Source organism: Portunus trituberculatus, chromosome 46, assembly GCF_017591435.1.
Source record: "Portunus trituberculatus isolate SZX2019 chromosome 46, ASM1759143v1, whole genome shotgun sequence".
Taxonomy (NCBI): domain Eukaryota; kingdom Metazoa; phylum Arthropoda; class Malacostraca; order Decapoda; family Portunidae; genus Portunus; species Portunus trituberculatus.
The window spans coordinates 26,941,802-26,960,443 of NC_059300.1; the positions used below are offsets into that span (position 1 = coordinate 26,941,802).

The 18,642-nt window shown below is 35.5% G+C and overlaps 1 protein-coding gene across 8 annotated transcripts in view; it reads right to left on the bottom strand.

Moving 5' to 3' along the window:
* The window catches only part of LOC123519979 (AP-1 complex subunit sigma-2-like), a 47,986-nt gene that overhangs the window by 18,558 nt on the left and 10,786 nt on the right, over window positions 1-18,642 (bottom strand). For 2 of the 8 annotated variants that reach the window (XM_045281739.1, XM_045281738.1), the window contains exon 6: window positions 2,158-2,832. The exons of 4 other annotated variants lie outside the window; for them this stretch is intronic. In XM_045281739.1, the coding sequence (XP_045137674.1) occupies window positions 2,776-2,832 (57 nt within the window). In that variant the 3' untranslated portion in view covers window positions 2,158-2,775. Of the gene's footprint in view, window positions 1-2,157; window positions 2,833-6,900; window positions 8,624-18,642 lie in introns of those variants that run through there. 2 more of the 8 variants (XR_006679141.1, XM_045281740.1) reach the window with 2 other exon arrangements.

The following is an 18,642-nucleotide window of genomic DNA, read 5'->3' on the forward strand; positions in this document are numbered from 1 at the left end:
GAAGCAAGGTGCTGCATGCCAATCCTCCAGGTGGACCTGAGGGCTGAACTGCCAATGTATACATGGATTGCTTTCTCTCTCTCTCTCTCTCTCTCTCTCTCTCTCTCTCTCTCTATCTATCTATCTATCTATCTATCTCTCTCTCTGAGGAAAATTTTGTAACCAGAATGTTAGGAAATAAAGTTTCTTGCCTCAATTTGTGTTTCCCTGCCACTCACTTTACACAAAATGATTAGTGGAATGTACGTACAAGGAGAAACCAAGCTGATTATATTCTTAATATACATATATGATCTAGTGATATAGTGTATGTAAGAATTACATCAAGAAATCAGATAATTGAATCTATTATATCTATATATCCAAAAGTCGAAAAAAAAACTACTAGTTGTATATGTTATGTTCCTAGAAATAAGGAAAAGCAGGGAGATAATGGAACAAAAATATCTTAAACATATGGGAATTAAAAAAATAAATAAATACAATGGGCCAAAAGCAGTTTAGAAGGGATTATTCCATACTACCTACCAGAAGGGAAACTGCCTGAGACTGTAGCCTTATGAGCTGAAGCTGCCATTATCCAAACAAAGCAAACATTTGCAACCATGCATGGAGCCTTTAAAAATTAGAATGGTGATGATGAAGTCTCCACAAAAGAAATAGTAAGTGATATGAAAGTGTCCCTCACTCACACACTCACAATTCACATACTTACAACACACACACACACGCACACACACACACATACACACACACACACTACTCAAACTCTTGAAGACTAATGTCAAGACATCATTGGCACAAAATTACAGCAAAAGCTGTGCAGTGACAAATTTTTGCAGTATAACTCAAACACTAGGATGGGCCAGATAAAAAAGTCGACCAAAAAATAATTAAGCACCAGAGATAAATTTGGTGAAATTTGACAAGAAAAAATTGAACAAGTAAAAAAAACAAAATGACACAGTGTATACTATCATAGTGCATAGCTTTCTTTCCTTAGTGCTTTCTTCCACTCATATGACAGAACAGCACAAATTATGAATAATGTGATCACTTTTATTCCAAACCCTATTCCAAACTTGTATATGTAGAATTGTGGTAACAAAACTAGAAAGACACTCTAGATTATAATGTTAGTGTATGCTGTGAGCATACTGCCATTGTTAAAAAGAAATTTGCAAATATTGGTATCCACTTCAGTCCTGAGCTTTGAGTTGAAATATCTTGTCCCACAATTATCAATACACACACTGCTGAAGACTCCACTCTTCACATCTTACAGCTTACACAAAGAATGCAGTATTCCTGAGGCCATATTAAATTATACTTGTTTATATATCACACAGACACACACACACACACACACACGGGGCCACACGAGTATATTACCCAGGCCCTGTAAAATTACAACTAGGTGAATACACACACACACACACACACACACACACACACACACACACACACACACACACACACACACACACACACACACACACACAGGAGTAGTGTGGACCCCTCATAAAAAGAAACACATAAGGAAGTTGGAGAGACTACAAAAAATGGCTACAAGAATGGTTCCAGATCTGAAGGGATGACATATGAGGAGAGACTAAAGGCTATAGATCTACCAACCCTGGAACAGAGAAGGGAAAGAGGGGATCTGATACAAGTTTATAAATTGATCAACAGAATGGACCAAGTGGATAATGAGAAACTGATCCAGAGAGAAGAATATGACATTCAAAGCACAAGATCACATAGTAAAAAGCTGAGAAAGGGAAGATGTCGGAGAGATGTTAAAAAATATAGTTTCCCACAAAGATGTGTTGAGACGTGGAAAAGTTTGAGTGAAGAAGCGGTGTCAGCAACGAGTGTGCATAGTTTTAAAGAAAAATTAGATAAGTGTAGATATGGAGACGGGGCCACACGAGCGTAAAGCCCAAGCCCTGTAAAACTACAACTAGGTAAATACACACTGTACTCATTTCAGTTATTTAAAAATTGATCACACCACTATTTCTTTATGGGTGTCCTTTTATATACCATCCTTAGTCTATACATATATACCATAGACAAGACCACACTCATCACATCTTACACAAAGAATGCAGTATTCCTGAGGCCATACTAAATTATACTTGTTTATATCACACACACACACACACACACACACACACACACACACACACACACACTGTACTCATTTTAGTTATTCAAAAATTAATTACATATCACTATTTCTTTATGGGTGCCCTTTTATATACCATCCTTAGTCTATACATACATACATACCATGGCCACCAGTCATTGTTATATGTATTGTCAACAGTACCTTTACTTTGATATAATGAAATTTGAACTTTTAAATAGAAAGCATTCCATGAATTTCATCACTACTTTTCAACATTCTTTTTGATAGGTGTGTATGTTACACACTTCCTCTTCTTAAAAGTTCTTCCTAGTAATATTGCCTTTGGTATTCATGATGCTTCTAGATGTTCTATACTATCATCATTGATTCAAAAAGGAATTCTCTGTCTATCATCCTTAATATCTACACAATTTGACCACTGTGTACGATCCTTAACTTTACTATAAATCAATTAGCCTGTGTTATCCTAAAACTATTTAAAATTCAGTACATTTACATGATTGTTTTCATAACACAGTACTCGACGTGTCGGAGCCTATGAGTGCCTCGCAAAGCCCTCACAGCATGCAGGGTGGTAGGTGTCAGTGCTGGGTGGTATGTGGTGCTAACAAGGAGTGGTCTCAAAGCAATAAAATATTGTAACCAGCATAATACCCAGCCATGTCCACTGCCTCTGCCTATATAGGTGAGAGAGAGAGAGAGAGAGAGAGAGAGAGAGAGAGAGAGAGAGAGAGAGAGAGAGAGAGAGAGAGAGAGAATTAGATACAACTTCCAGCAAATCGAAATGATAAATCATGGACAAGGATAAGCCAGGTGTAGTATCATGTATCATGCACTTGCATCTGCATAGTGTGCCTATTTAGACAGCACAACATTACTTTCATGAAAAACAACCAGTACTGAAATTAATGTAATCAACTGTGCTGATAAAGATCTGATCATAAATTAGTTTGACTGATTGGTGTTAATTTTAATGAAAGATAACCATAACACACATAAACCCAGGCCACCATTACAACCTCCCTCCACCTTGGCAATGCCTTCCCTCAGATTATTTTGAAACAAAGCAAGTCAGTTACCTATGCGATGGAAACAATTAACTTGCAATTATGGATAAATAGTAAAAGCAAGATAGACCAACAGAAAACCATAACTAGAGAAAAGAACTTTGTAATTTGGTACAAGCATCTTTATTATAACCAAATTAACTGCAGTAAACCATTGTTAAGTTAGAACTTTTGTTAATATATCACCAGCCCTGAACCCAGGCAGACAAACAATGAAACTTTGCCAATGTCTGACTTATGCCACACATCACACAACCCACTCGTTACCTCAGTCACTCTGACAATGACTCTCTTACTATGTGAAGAACATTTCCAATATGTGAACTTTGCAGGGAATTCTTCATTATACATGGATATAAAAAGGGTCAAAAACCTGTTCCTCTAATATAGCTGGAGCAGCAAGACAATTTAGACTTGTCGTAAATCAAACTAATGCTTATATTCCTCATCTCTATCTCAAATTTATAACATAGATGAAATACAAGACATGACACCACCTAACAAACAAATACTACCTGGTTAGCCAGCCAGCCAGCCAGTGACAAAATCATGACCACATGCTGCCATCACTGGACAGATATTCTTGCCAACACTAAATTCTGAAGCTGATAAAAAGACAGCCAGGAATTCTCAGTGTGTGTGTGTGTGTGTGTGTGTGTGTGTGTGTGTGTGTGTGTGTTTCTTTACATCTAGTGTTGAAAGAGTGTAAAGTTATATTTTCTTGTTCTTCCTTCCTTTCTTGTTTTTTTGTAAAAAAGAAAAACTATCAACTGGCAAACAGATATACAGTTTGTGGCAAATACTAGAGTTGATTTAGTCATATGGAAAGAAACCATGATAATATCCAAATGAAGAATGGTACTTGCAAGTGGAAGCAGAGCACCAGCAAAGCACCAGCAAAGGTACTACTGTATCAAACAAAATGTCCTCAAGCTGAGAACAATAAATAAAAGAAACAACTTCACACACAAATTATACATAACTGTAAAACCCAACAAGCATCAGACAAACAACAAAGGCTGACCCATATAAACATGAAAAAAAAACTATGTGGATCTTTGACAAACTGCTTGCAGTTGAAGAAGGATGACATAAAAATGCGAACACTGCAATGAAAATCAATGATCCAAGAATCAATGCTGTAAAATATGAATAATCATACTCATCTTAGCAGTCTAAACTCCTCCCATCTACTCTCCATGTATCAGTACTAAATTTAGCATAGCATGGGAATTGCACATGCTTGGTGGTCATACCAGGAAAATATAGATTGATGAGCAGTATTGTTTTAACTGGTTAAGGGGAAGAATATAACTGTACATGCTCTCACTCCCACCCCCCCTGGCTATGATTATGCTTGTAATAAAGATTATTGCTGATTATTTGAGGAGAGACAAGAGCTACTAAGCTTTCAAGAGAGGAGATCAATATGCACTATACAATATTGCTCACAGAAGAACTTTAAAATATCTTCATGTCAAGCTACTGTGATAAAAAAAATAATAATAAAATAAAAAGTAAATAGCAACATTCAGATATTTTTATCAACATTGTAATTGTACTCTATATTAAATTCATATATAATAATCTATGAGATTCATCATGTTCTGAGGAATTCCTCTCACCTTTGTTACCAACATTGGTACTGTATATATCCAAGTAATATAAAATAATTTATGAAATTCATAATATTCTGAGGAATTTCTTTACATTTATCTCATTGTGAATACTGGACAACTTCTACAATATCGTAATAACAGTATTAAGTAAGAATGCTATGCTTTTCTATGCTATCCTATGCTCACTTTACACAAAGGGAGATTCCAGGTTCGAATCGCACATCATTGAAGAGAGATGTGACACGAGTTGAGATCTTGTTATTCAATACTGTAATGCCAAGATATTTTAAGACAGCAAGGCAGGACCATGCTTTAATATCTTAATCATTAGCCTTTATTCTATACTGTAGTGTTCTCATGCAGACTGATAGACAAGTACAAAAAAAAAACTATATTAAGAAACACTATATATATTATTGCCACAAAAGATTGATTGATGAATATGATACAATACTGCTTATGGTTCCCATTTAAAAATTTTAATACTAATGATTCTAATAATAATTTTCATTATCAGATAAAAAGGCTATACACAATTTACATGTGTGTGTGTGTGTGTGTGTGTGTGTGTGTGTGTGTGTGTGTGTGTGTGTGTGTGTGTGTGTGTGTGTGTGTGTGTGTGTATGTATTCACCTAGTTATAATTCTACAGGGCCTGGGTATCATACTCGTGTGGCTCCGTCTCCATATCTACACACATCCAACTTTCCTTTAAAACTATGCACACTCCTCGTTGACACCACCTCCTCACTCAAACTATTCCACACCTCCACACATCTCTGTGGGAAACTATATTTCTTCACATCCTTCAAGCATTATTCGCTTGGCTATCTTTTTACTATGCGATCTCGTAGTTCGATTTAAATTTTCTTCTCTCATCATCATTTGCTCATTATCCACTTCATACAAACCGTTCAACAGTTTATAAATCTGTATTAAATCCCCTCTTTCTCTTCTTTGTTCCAAGGTAAGCAAATTCATTTCTTTTAATCTCTCCTCATAGGTCATCTCTGCCAATTCCGGAACCATTTCTGTTGCCATTCTCTGCAATCTCTCCAACTTCCTTATATGCTTCTTTTTATAAGGGAACCAAACCACCCCAGCATATTCCAATCTTGGTCTAATTACCGTACTAATTAATTTCTTCATCATATCTTTATCCATATGATGAAAGGCTAATCCAATATTTCTAATCAAATTATATGTTTCTCCAAACATCTTGTCAATATGAACCTCAAACTGTGTGTGTGTGTGTGTGTGTGTGTGTGTGTGTGTGTGTACAATTGTCATATTATGGTATACAAGCCTGGACTAATTTTCAGTCTTGCCTCCATATTTATATTCATACAATTTATAGCTGCTACAGTCTAAGCTAGTCACTGCTCCTGCCTCCTCTCTCCTTTCAACAGAGCAGCTTATTAATTTACCCATTCATTTTTATCAACTCTTCCTATCTTTACATTTAAAATATTCTTAACTAATTCCGAGAAACACATGAATGAGTAAATAGGAGGTTGACTGTCCATGAAATGGTCACTGGAGACTTGGTGTGTGTCAAGTCACATGAACAACTTTACATATACATATAGTACTTATTATATTCATTTGTCTCCACATTCTCTGAAGGTAAATAATTTAATATTGCTATTGTTTTCTTACTGATGTTTTTAACATTGATTTTGACCAAAGTCAATCACTATAGTGAATGAAAAAATCCTAAATATGAACATTTGAAAATGTAGGAAAAACAGCCTTAGGTGTATCAATCACAGTTGCCCTGGCAAAAGAACAGAAGTTAAGAGGGATGTGACTTCTAAATCAGCTCAGACTATGGTGACTACATTTTTGAACTCCTAAATCTTCTTAGCTTGTATCACGTACTGTACACTTCCCGTACATTTCAATTATAAGTGCCTCAACTCAATATGCTAAATATTTCAAGAGAGTTTCTAAGAATTTCTTTTTCTTTTTCCATTTTCATAATTTTCTTGCATGCACTCTAGTATTTCTAATATATTACTTACAAGCCTTCCAAGAGATGTTTTATGAAATTAAAAAGATTTTAAAAATCTAGGTAAATGTATTTTTAGCCATCCTTCTAAGGAATGCTACCAGACTAACAGCACAAGCTATTTTTCTGTATTTTCTTAACTGAACATGAAATAAAGAAAGAGACCACTGTTGTTAAGATATTTAGATGAGTGAGCAGTTCTTGTAACACAAAAATGAGAATATGGTATGATCAGCAAACAGCACAACACTGCCATCCAGTGGTTAGGCTGATTGTGCTGTCCCTTACTGCATGGGCTGTAGATAATTCAACATATACATGTAATGTATGTAAAGAGAAGTAGGTAGTACACTTGGAGAAGGAAGTTGTGTTCCAAACCAAAACAATCATGGAAAATGCATAACAATGTACACAGTTAATCTTTGATATTTTTGATGGCTGATCAACAAAAGATTTCCTAAATACTTTTACTATTTGTGCATCACAATTTCTTACCAGATTGTGGTAAGTTCATATTTACCACTGGTATTAATTTTTTGTTGGCCATATAGGTTTGAGACAATACTTCCTAAGCCATTTAAACTACTAATGATTATACCCACAACACATGAAAACTGACCAAAACACACAAGATATTTTCCCTTGAAATCAATAACACAGACACACACACACACACACACACACACACACACACACACACACACACTAGTACAAGAGTAACTCAAACATAATGATGACTATATAGCATGAAAGATATTAAGATTTCAAAAGACAAGAAAACCGAGCTGTCCAGTCTCTGAATACAATACCATAAATTCCAACAAACAAGACAGATTGGAGCTTGACTAATAGAAATCCTACAGAGCACTAACTTCACTAAAATCACTCACCATCTTATACTGGATGTAAACTCAATGGTCCCATTATTACCTTGTGTATTAAGTATAGTTTTGCTTCAATTATTTTTAAAGTACTTTTCATATTCAATTATGTATGTATATATACCTTAATCACAGATACCACCAGGAGGTGCTTCATGATACACTAATAAGAAACAAGTAACAGTATCAATAATTGTATTCATTATAATATGGCAGGTCATGCTAAGTAACCATGGCATGCAATATCCTATAATATGAATTAATCTAAATAATCATTATTGAGTGCATTATGAGTATAGCTTTAGATATAGCAAACATGACATGGATTGAATGGAAATTCATCCCAATGCTCCAAGTTTTGTATCAACTTCACCATCAGACACTGACCTACACCTACTATTTGAGCTCAAAGACTAAGGCCAACTCAACTCTTATTCTATATAAGCTCATACAGTTTGCTGGAATTTATGGTAGATTCAAAGATACACAGAAAAGAACAAAGATCTAAAGTCTCAGCAGTGTTATGCATATTTTTTTTAAGATTTCACCTCCATTATTAAAGAACACTCAGAGGCTTCACTGTCATCCAACTAGGAAGAAAATTATGCAGAACAATGATTATTCCTTTTCTAGGCGTGGCATCAAACTTTGCTTCTCTGATGCTCTCTGATCATAAATGTTTGCTCACTAATAGCTAACAGCAGTCAGAATTTCATTTTCATGGCAGCAACTACATGGCTGTTTATGGACTGGTTCACACCTTAATATCATTAACAAAAGACACCTCGGCTGACAATCAAGGGAAGGGAGGAGCAGAGGGGAGGGTTACTGATGCAGCTGCACACACTAGTACAGCCCAATCTCGCGCAGCGCCCCCTCCACTGCCTCATCCTTGAAAGAGAAGTGGGGACATTAGCCATAATGGGGAAACACCAGCATGCCTGACCAAGGGCATCACAACACAAGGACGCTGCTGCCTTTGCTCTCCAACTGTCCAATGTTCAATCATGATTAGGAGCCTCCCTATACTTTCATCACTATCCTGTTGAAATAATTATTAGACATTTTTACTAAAAATATACACTCTGTCTCCTGATGTATTCACTGTACGTACAGTTGCCTCAAGTTTTCCTTTTAAATTGTTCAGTTATTCAAATAAAATTTCAATGCATGTAACGCAATCAAATTGAGCTTTCATGAATCCAAGTTCTTACAGCCAAACCATTACAAAATAAGTCAAAGCAATTTCCTTTATTGTTTGATCTATCAAGTAAACATCAGTTTTCTAATGGCATAACATAATAAAAAATACAACTGTTCCAAAGCCAGGTAATTCAGTTGAGCTCAACTGTGACATACACAACAACCCCTCCCCTTAACACCCATGTGAACACCTTGAGGCAACTTTACACTGGAATGTTGTTCTTCTTTGTTTAGCTTTCCTAATAGAGGGAAGGTGTAAGTTCCCTAACATTAAGTGTGTCCTTATTTGTTTTCAATCATGTCTGGGCTAAAACTAGCACAGCAAAAACAGTCCAACTGTACTGGACCAAGACTTGCTGGTAGCATGGGATTCACATGGACATGCTCAGCAGTCAGGATGGACGGCTCAAACATGGTGAGCATGCAGTTAGGCTACAGCTAGGATTAATAAAGTAACTTGCTAAGGATCAGTGAAATGAGAAGGGTTGAGGTTTGGGTTTCATGCATGTATTTTAAACATCTTTACATGATGACAAACAGTGGGCATACAGTTAATAAGATCTATGTCTTTACTAAAGAACACAATATGTATTTACTTTGCTAGCAGCCTTCACAACTGGCTGACTTGAATGTATGCATCATAATTATATACTTCACCTTTCTTTCTCTTAATGGAATGAAACAGTGCTGAAACAGACCAGTGTGCTGTTACTATAAGAATGCAACACAACTATAAGGGTATCAAACTCAAAATTTGCAAATATTCAGAAGAATACTCTATAAAGCACAATTCTGCAGCTGTCACAGAGAGGGTTTGCTTCACCAGTGCCAAGAGTATCCCAAGATAGGAATTTAATAAACCCAAAACATATACTATTGTGAATTGTGTAGTTGTTTAATCTCTCTCTCTCTCTCTCTCTCTCTCTAAAAAAAAAAAAAAAAAATGTAGTTTAAGAGGAAGTATGTATGTAAAAAGCTATCTGAATGTGCTTGAGAATAAACAAAAGGTCATGAAAGTAGTTCATGTAAGGAAATTTGAAGACTTCAAAATCAAGAAAGATGTGGAGAAAGGACTGAGAAGGTAACCATACACATACACAAACACAAAGCTAAATATCAGCGTATACACACACACACACACACACACACACACACACACACACACACACACACACAGTGGCAAGTGGTGTAATACTTAAGTGTCCTTAACTCTCATGAGAGAGGTACCGTTTTCAATTCCCTAAACTGAAGTTGAGTTTGCTTCCTTCTGTATTTGAACCCATATTTACTAACTAGAAAATGCATATCAAATTATCAAGTTGTGTGTCTGGAGGGAAAAACTAAATCTTATAATAAATATTCTAAATGTGTGTATTTCTCAATCTATTCTTGTTCTCTTTGCAAAATTCAATGAAATGTATGCCCTCCTCTGAAATACCACATAACTTCTCAGGTCAAGCTATTAACTTCACTCACAATCAAATTCAGAGAAACTGTATGAAACTATGATAGATTCAGAGTTTTGTCATCAAATTAGAAGACACCATACAAGGTCAGTACAGAAAGAATCCAACCATATTATACTGGAGAGAGAAGACAGTTTGTATAACAAGTAATTGTTGGTGCCCATTGAATCCTAATCATTATTCTTTTCTGGAAAATTACCATTAGCTCCTAGCTCAATCCAAAAATTACACCAAATTGCTAAAATCTTGATATCCATCTCACTAACAATGAGTTCACACAAAATGAGCACCACTGCCTCTTGATCTCCCATCCTTACAAGGTGTGCCTGTCTTGCCCTTTGAAAGAAAAAAAAAAAAAAAAAAAAAAAAGCTAACATCAAAGCTTGTTCTATGAGGTATGGCAGGTAAAATAGGTTTCAAAGGAGATTTTATGACTAAAAAGCTCCCAAGTAAACATGATGTGAATTTTTTGTCATGATGAGGTGGAAGAGCAAGATGAATCTGCAGCTTGTGGGTCTACAGTGCAATGCCTTCACCATCAGCATAAGTCTTCCTAGTCACATGATGTAAGCCTTAAATTGTCTCCAGTCAGAAATTTTAGAACCACATGGGAGTTTAAAAAGCTGAATATGATGAGTTTCTACACAAGAGCAGAGTGAACATGACTTAACTGCTAGCTTGATCAGACTCTTGACATAACTGAACTCAAAAGGCAGAAGATAAAAATACTGAGGAATAAGAGCTTTACAAGTACTAAGGAAACTCTTCTCAGATGGCGATGGCCTACAAGAAAAGAAAAAATATTTTCAGGAAAGTAAGTCCCATTAAATGGGCATGAATATGCAGTAGTGTTGTAGAAAAATGGAAGAATAAAAAAGCCTGACAGAAGCTCAGTATCTGAAGTCAAGTAACAAGGAATCTTTGGATCTCAAAGCTGCATACAGAGCATGTACATCATTTGTATTTACTGGATATACTAGAACCTGAACAGGGTCAAGATAGTTAGCCAAAAGAAGGGGTCTTAAAACCTCCCTCTTGCTATCTAATCCTGTAACTTTATCCAAGTGCCATCAAAAACTGTCAACTCCTTAGAACTGTAGAAGAATGTTACTGTGAGAGGCAATGCACATTAGGGGATCTGTGTTCTCAGCAGAAATAAAAGGAAAGATTCTTTCAGCTCCTCTGTCTACTCAACTTGGCAGCCAAGACTAGTACAATAGACTGAAGACTGACAAAACTAAGGCTAGTGTTAAACAAAAGACTAATAGTCCATTTCAATGGCAAGCTTCTGTTCTTGAATAGAGAGATAGCTAACACTGTTATGTGACTGCTAAATGTCAAATGAAAAGTACTATCTCATGAGTTACTGGATAAAAGCATGATAAGAACAGTAACACTGAATGTGTTGAAGGAGTGGCCACAAGCAGAAGACTGCATGGTCAGTCTCTACTTTGATGAGAGTGCAAACAGCAAACAAAAAGTCTACACTCTATTGCTGGACTTGCACTCTCATTGAGACTACATTGGGACACCCCTTCCTCTAATGCATGTCACCACCATATCCATCAGCTCTTCATCAGTGAAGGTTCTTTCAAAAATTCTTCTCTTTTGATTTAGAAAGGCCCTTTTTTTTCTTTTTCTTTTTTTTTTCTTTGAAGAGACCAAGATGTGTCAAGATATCAATCAGCAAACCTTCAACCCACAATAAAGATTTAAATCAACCTTGAATTTGCACTCTCCAAAAAGCCATGACAGTGAAACGTACTGTTCAGGAATGAACAGTGAGGTCAGATGGATGGTATGGGAAAATTAGTAACAACTCTTATACCTAATCAATTACAAACAAAAGCCCTTCTCTGTCAAAGCAGCTTTGTTTCAGTAGATATGTACCATTAAATTAATTCAGAGTACTTCTTCCACAGCTGGTGCTCCAACCACATTAACAATTTTGAAGGAGGTCTGAGAAGGTGTCCGAACACTTCACTCCTAATCCTAATTAAGAAGTATACCTCAGTTGAGGGTAAACATTTGCTGCTTTAATTGTAATGTATCTCTTAATCACTTGCACAAATGCCTAAATCTGCAGACACACTAAAGGAAACAGCATTGCTGTTTGCCACCTATAAAATGAAAGAAAAGATTATAATCATCACATCTGGGAGTAAGCACACAAACGAAACAGTCAACTAGTGTTTATTTTTCTCCGATGAAACCATTTTCAAAGCCTGACTTCTACCTTTGTCCCAGTAATTCTAATAAGAGGCTGTTTTAGACCATATTTGCTTGTATGTATAGTAGAAATGACTAGCCTATTATCTTTGTCAAGCCAATTATCTTAATTTGAGGAATGAGAAGAAGAGGAATTACAATTTTCTCCTTTAGCCATTACCACTATGATTCAAGGGACACTGAAACTCAGAAGGAGATATTGTTGTGAGGAAAGGATTTCACAGGCCAAAAAATTCTTGTAGAAATTTGAGATTTAGCCACAAAATGCAGATCAAACAGAGACACCACGCACCCTCTACTTCACATCAACATTTACTTACTGATTCATAATCTCTCTTGATCCTCCGACCCAATGTTTTCAAAAGAGCATCACTCAGACTGTTTTAGGCCATCTTTCAAGCATTTAATCCCACTGCTATGCTGTACATAATGCTATCCTCCACAAACCCATATGGCCACCAAAGCTTATCCTCTCATTAAATTACTTTAGAATAACACAACCTATGTTCCTTAACAACAGTTACTTAAGAGAATACTGAGCAAGGAGGGAACACTAAGCTTGAGCTTCAGACTTTTTTTTCATCATAGTTTTTATACACACACACACACACACACACACACACACACACACAGTAGCTCAGTGGTTAGAGCGCTGGCTTCACAAGCCAGAGGACCGGGATTCGATTCCCCGGCCGGGTGGAGATATTTGGGTGTGTCTCCTTTCACGTGTAGCCCCTGTTCACCTAACAGTGAGTAGGTACGGAATGTAAATCGAGGAGTTGTGACCTTGTTGTCCCGGTGTGTGGTGTGTGCCTGGTCTCAGGCCTATCAGAAGATCGGAAATAATGAGCTCTGAGCTCGCTCCGTAGGGTAACGTCTGGCTGTCTCGTCAGAGACTGCAGCAGATCAAACAGTGAACACACACACACACACATCCATATTTTCCCACTCTTTCAATAAAAATTGCCAACACTTCAGCCCATCAATGCAACTGCATGTTTTCAGTTGTTGGCTGCATCTTCCTCAATAAATTGATTATTATAATTATCAGTACTGTTACCATTATTTTTACTACTATTACCACACATAAACAATGGGAATGTACACAGGAAGTTCCATACACAATTTTCAGACATACTGCTGTATCTGCTTTTTAGCTTTATATTCAAAACAACATTATGAATTTTTCCCTTATTAATATAACAGAAAAATGTGTAGGGAAGGGACTTATGTATATTAAGTTCAGCAATATATGAAAAAAAGATTAATTTCAGATTACATGTTAACTGCCACATATAGATAATTATCAACTGAACTATTGTGTTCTCTTTTTTACTTTTTCTTCAAGATGGACATTAAAATAATGAGTTATGAAATATATATATTTCTTATCAACTTGAAATAAAATATTTTCATCCTTGTTCTTTCACACCAACCCTAAATAGTATTGGTATACTTATTTTCCATTATGTGCAGACACTTATGAATCATGCATTACTTACAGAGAGAAGAAGTATGAAGCACAAAATGATGATGATGAAGTTGAAGACTTCAATAAAGTGTAAACAACCATTCAATCCACGAATAAAATACAACCTGTCCTTTCATATTTGTAATGAACATTACAGAAAAATGAAAAAAAATTGCTAGTGTATTATGATGAGTGAGTGAGTAATGTAAGCAGTTACATTGTGTTTTTATTAAAAGAAAATTCATTAAACCAAGGAAGTCATTCAAATGCTACTTTTGAATTCCTACTAGAAACACCACTACACCAAACTGTGTGTGTGAGTGAGTGCATGTGTGTGTATGGTGGTGAAGACTAAAGAAAAACATTTTCTTAAGACAAGCCCATTACCACTTAGGTCGTCTTGTACTGCTCAATTCATAAAATATGTTCACAAGTAACAGATATTGCAAATAAGTCTAGTGAAGTGTTTTAATAAACCTTTGTGGGATGTTATGAGGTGAATGTTGCAAAACAGTGTAGTCCATGAAAACATTCTGTGTTGCTTCAGCATGGTGAAATGGTGTTAATGATATATAAAATACCTGTGTTGTATGCAAAGAACCTGCATCGGTCATAAGCCACCAGTGTAGTCTGGAACAGATAGACCTCTTGGCCACAGCAATTCAAAGTGCTTGGCTGCCTGTCCTACAACATCGCAAAATATACCAGGCAGCACACAGGACTCTCTTAAGGAGTGTTATATGAGGTCACCACTTACGACTCATGGGGTTGTATCTTTGTGCTGCCCTGTACACTCCACGAAAAGCTTACAACAGTTCAACAGTTATCCAACACTACAGGACAGGAATGGTTTCTTCATCACAGCTATTCACCACACAAGAAGCATTCAAGAACACAGCCTCAATAAATATGAGTAAGCAAAAAACATCTCTTCCATGCAGCCACAAAAATGTTTCTTTCAAATAAGTCTTAATATTTAAAATTTTAAAAATCACACAAAAAACTAAAACAAACACACAAACACACAAGGCATGCATGCAAGCATGCAGTTATGACAACATTGCTGAAGCTTGGGCAACATCACTATCAATGACACAGCTCAACAGCATATAAAGGAGAATAACAGCATGCACTGGTTTGTGAGTGTGTGTGTGTGTGTGTGTGTGTGTGTGTGTGTGTGTGTGTGTGTGTGTGTGTGTGTGTGTGTGTGTGTGTGTTTGCTTGTTTAATAACACACTGGCCACATCAAGTCCAACTTAAAGTAATACTTGTAAATCTTTCAAATAAATAAAAAAAATCTACATAACCAATATATATATATATATATATATATATATATATATATATATATATATATATATATATATATATATATATATATATATATATATATATGAATTATAAGCCAAGCTCACCTCTAGAACAAATACTGTTGTTCTGTTAATTGCAGCACACTATATAAACATGCAGGGCTACAAAACATGTTCAAAAAGTACATACTTAGGGTGCCATATCAAACACTCCAATAATTGTTCTAATTACTACAATACTTAACCTAATAGTGTGCATTGCAACTGGCCCAAAGGTTGCAGCACCATCCTACCACTTTACTGTACTCTCTTCAGTGATTTCATGCATCTAGACAACATCTGAAAGCCCCTCAAAAGTCTTACTTATATGCTCAATCTTTCTCCTTACTTTCTCATGCTCATGTTTTCCCTTTAAATTGGACACAAGACAAATACAAGATTCTATATTTAATGTAATTTCCTTATAAATGTTGAGTTTTGGGACAGATGGATCCAATGGCTACTTTATCTAATACTCAACTTGAGTGGGCCAGGGAAGACCTTCCCTGCCAAGGGCCTGTTGCCAAGGTCCTGCTTGCTCCTCACCCACAGTAACCCTTGCTGCTTATTATCACAACCATAATACATGTTCATATAATATATAATATGTATATATACACACATGACAACTAATACCTGCCTGTAAAATTGAGAAAGGAAAAATTAGTATGAAGTGATAACAAGAGAAAGGAGGAAATTTTTGTTATAAAAAGGAACTTCAAATTATCTAACAACTACAGTGGTACCTCGGTATACATTACAACCTTAATCTTTTCAGATCTTTGATCTTAAACCACAAAGGATTTATATCAAGCAAATTTTTCCATAAGAAATAAAGGGAAAATATTAATCCTTCCCCATGGAAAAACTCTCGTATCATCATTGGTATATGATACATTACACTGATGGAGTTGTAAAAAATAATGCATGCCAGATGCACTCTCATTACAGCAAAGTGATATTTAATTATATATATATATATATATATATATATATATATATATATATATATATATATATATATATATATATATATATATAGATAGATAGATATATAGATAGATAGATAAATAGATAGATAGATATAGATATATACAGTGGAGACTCAATACTTGAACCTAATTTGTTCTAAACAGCAGTTCAAGTATCAAAAAGTTTGACTACTGATACCTAAAAATCAGGTAATTCATTCTAACTTCAGCAAAACAAGAATTTAAATGCAATTTTTCATAATTTTCATTTGTATCTAATGTAAGTGAAGGCTGGTGATGATAACATAGAAGAGGAGGGGAAAAGAATGAGGAGGAGGAGGGAGGCAATTCATCAGAGGAGGAGTCACCATCCACATAAAAATGCCTGGTAACTCGGTATGATTCTTATGAACCCTCTATTGGAGGGCATTTGCGCCCTCTCTAAATTCATTATTTTCACCACTAATAAGCCTCATTGATGCCAGTGTAAGTTTCTAAATGAAATACTACATAAAGAACGCAGAAGAATGTTGTTGTTCTCTCAACTGTGGCACAGCGGCAGCAGTGACCTAGGGATGTGCACCAGTATCCACTATACCGAAGTACTGGTATTTTAGCCTCGGTAATACCAGTATCACCAGTATCAGAACAGGACAACCACATGTGCAGTCGTTCGAGTACCATGTATTTTTCTAGTATCAGGTTGAACTTTTACATTCAAGTATTGAAAAGTTCAACTTTTAAGACTTTCGAGTATTGAGTCTTCCCTGTATATATATGTATATATGTATATATATATATATATATATATATATATATATATATATATATATATATATATTTTTTTTTTTACAAGCACATAATGTTTTAAACTAATTTAATAGTAAAGCTCAACAAAAATTAAGCAATTATGAAAGTAAAAAATATCCTACATAAATGCAGTAATAAAACAGAGACAAGGCAAAGCATACGGCTCACAGCTGTTGAGATGTCAACATCACACTTGGTGTGTCACTGAACAGGCCTGTGCTTTCATTTTGACATTTCTCTATATCACATTATGGTTAAAGATATGCTATAGCACCCTTGCCTATAATCTTCAGGAGTTTAGATGAAAGAAATTTCAAAATTAAATCTACAGGATGCCTCACATTTACATATAAGATGCAAGGTAATGTTTTAAGCCACTTTTATGAAAAAAGGTATATCTCATATGCCATCACATATAGTATATACATAAGCAACAAGATGAAATAAATGAAAAACCTGGCAACACTGCTGGTGGGTAGTTGTGACTTTGTCTCAAGAGAGGTAGACAAGGGTAGCAGACTCATTTTGACCTATACAGGTTTTAGCACAAAAGGTAGTATACCAAGCAATTTTGTTGCCATCCAAACAGCACATATACCAAGTTGGACTTATTCCAAATCAGACGTATATCGAGGTGCCACTGTACTGGTACTACTTATCTACTTATGACAGCTGCTCACAAGATAAATAAAATACCCAGAGAGAGAGAGAGAGAGAGAGAGAGAGAGAGAGAGAGAGAGAGAGAGAGAGAGGGGGGAGGGCAAATTAATTACTGTAAGTGAACCCTATGTAATTTTGCATCTGCAAAAATTAATTAGTATCCAAATAACTATTCTATTCTTCATCCTCATTTTTGTGACAACTTAAACAAATGTGGTGAGTCTTCACAATGCATGAGTCTGGTGTATAAAATTGCATCTAAAAGGACAAAATTGTGGTTAAAACTATGTCCAATAAAATACAATGACAGTAATATATTTCCTTCATCTGTTTCTATTATTTAAATATTTTTTCAAATGTTTTTTTTATTATTTATGACTGTATTTTGCTTCTTAGCTTCCCACATAAACAAAGATAAGCAAAATAATTCAAAACCTAGTTACTCAAGGCAATGAAGGTATTGACAATGAAAGACCTTTGGTGCCACAGACTTTCAAAAGTTGTCTGTGTTTGGGTTTTTTTCAAGAGTTTGTTGATGCCTCTTTAAGCTAAGTCCCACACAATGGTCTATGATATAGAAAGGAAGAAAACTTAGCAATTCTTCTTAATCTGATCATGTTGATAAAGGATTGCATCCTGGTTATAGATTCTGCAAGTAAATTAGAACCACTTCATTTCTGACACATTGTAAAAGGGAACTCAAAAAGTACCGAGGACTTCTTCTCCACCTTAATCCCACAATAAGATATAA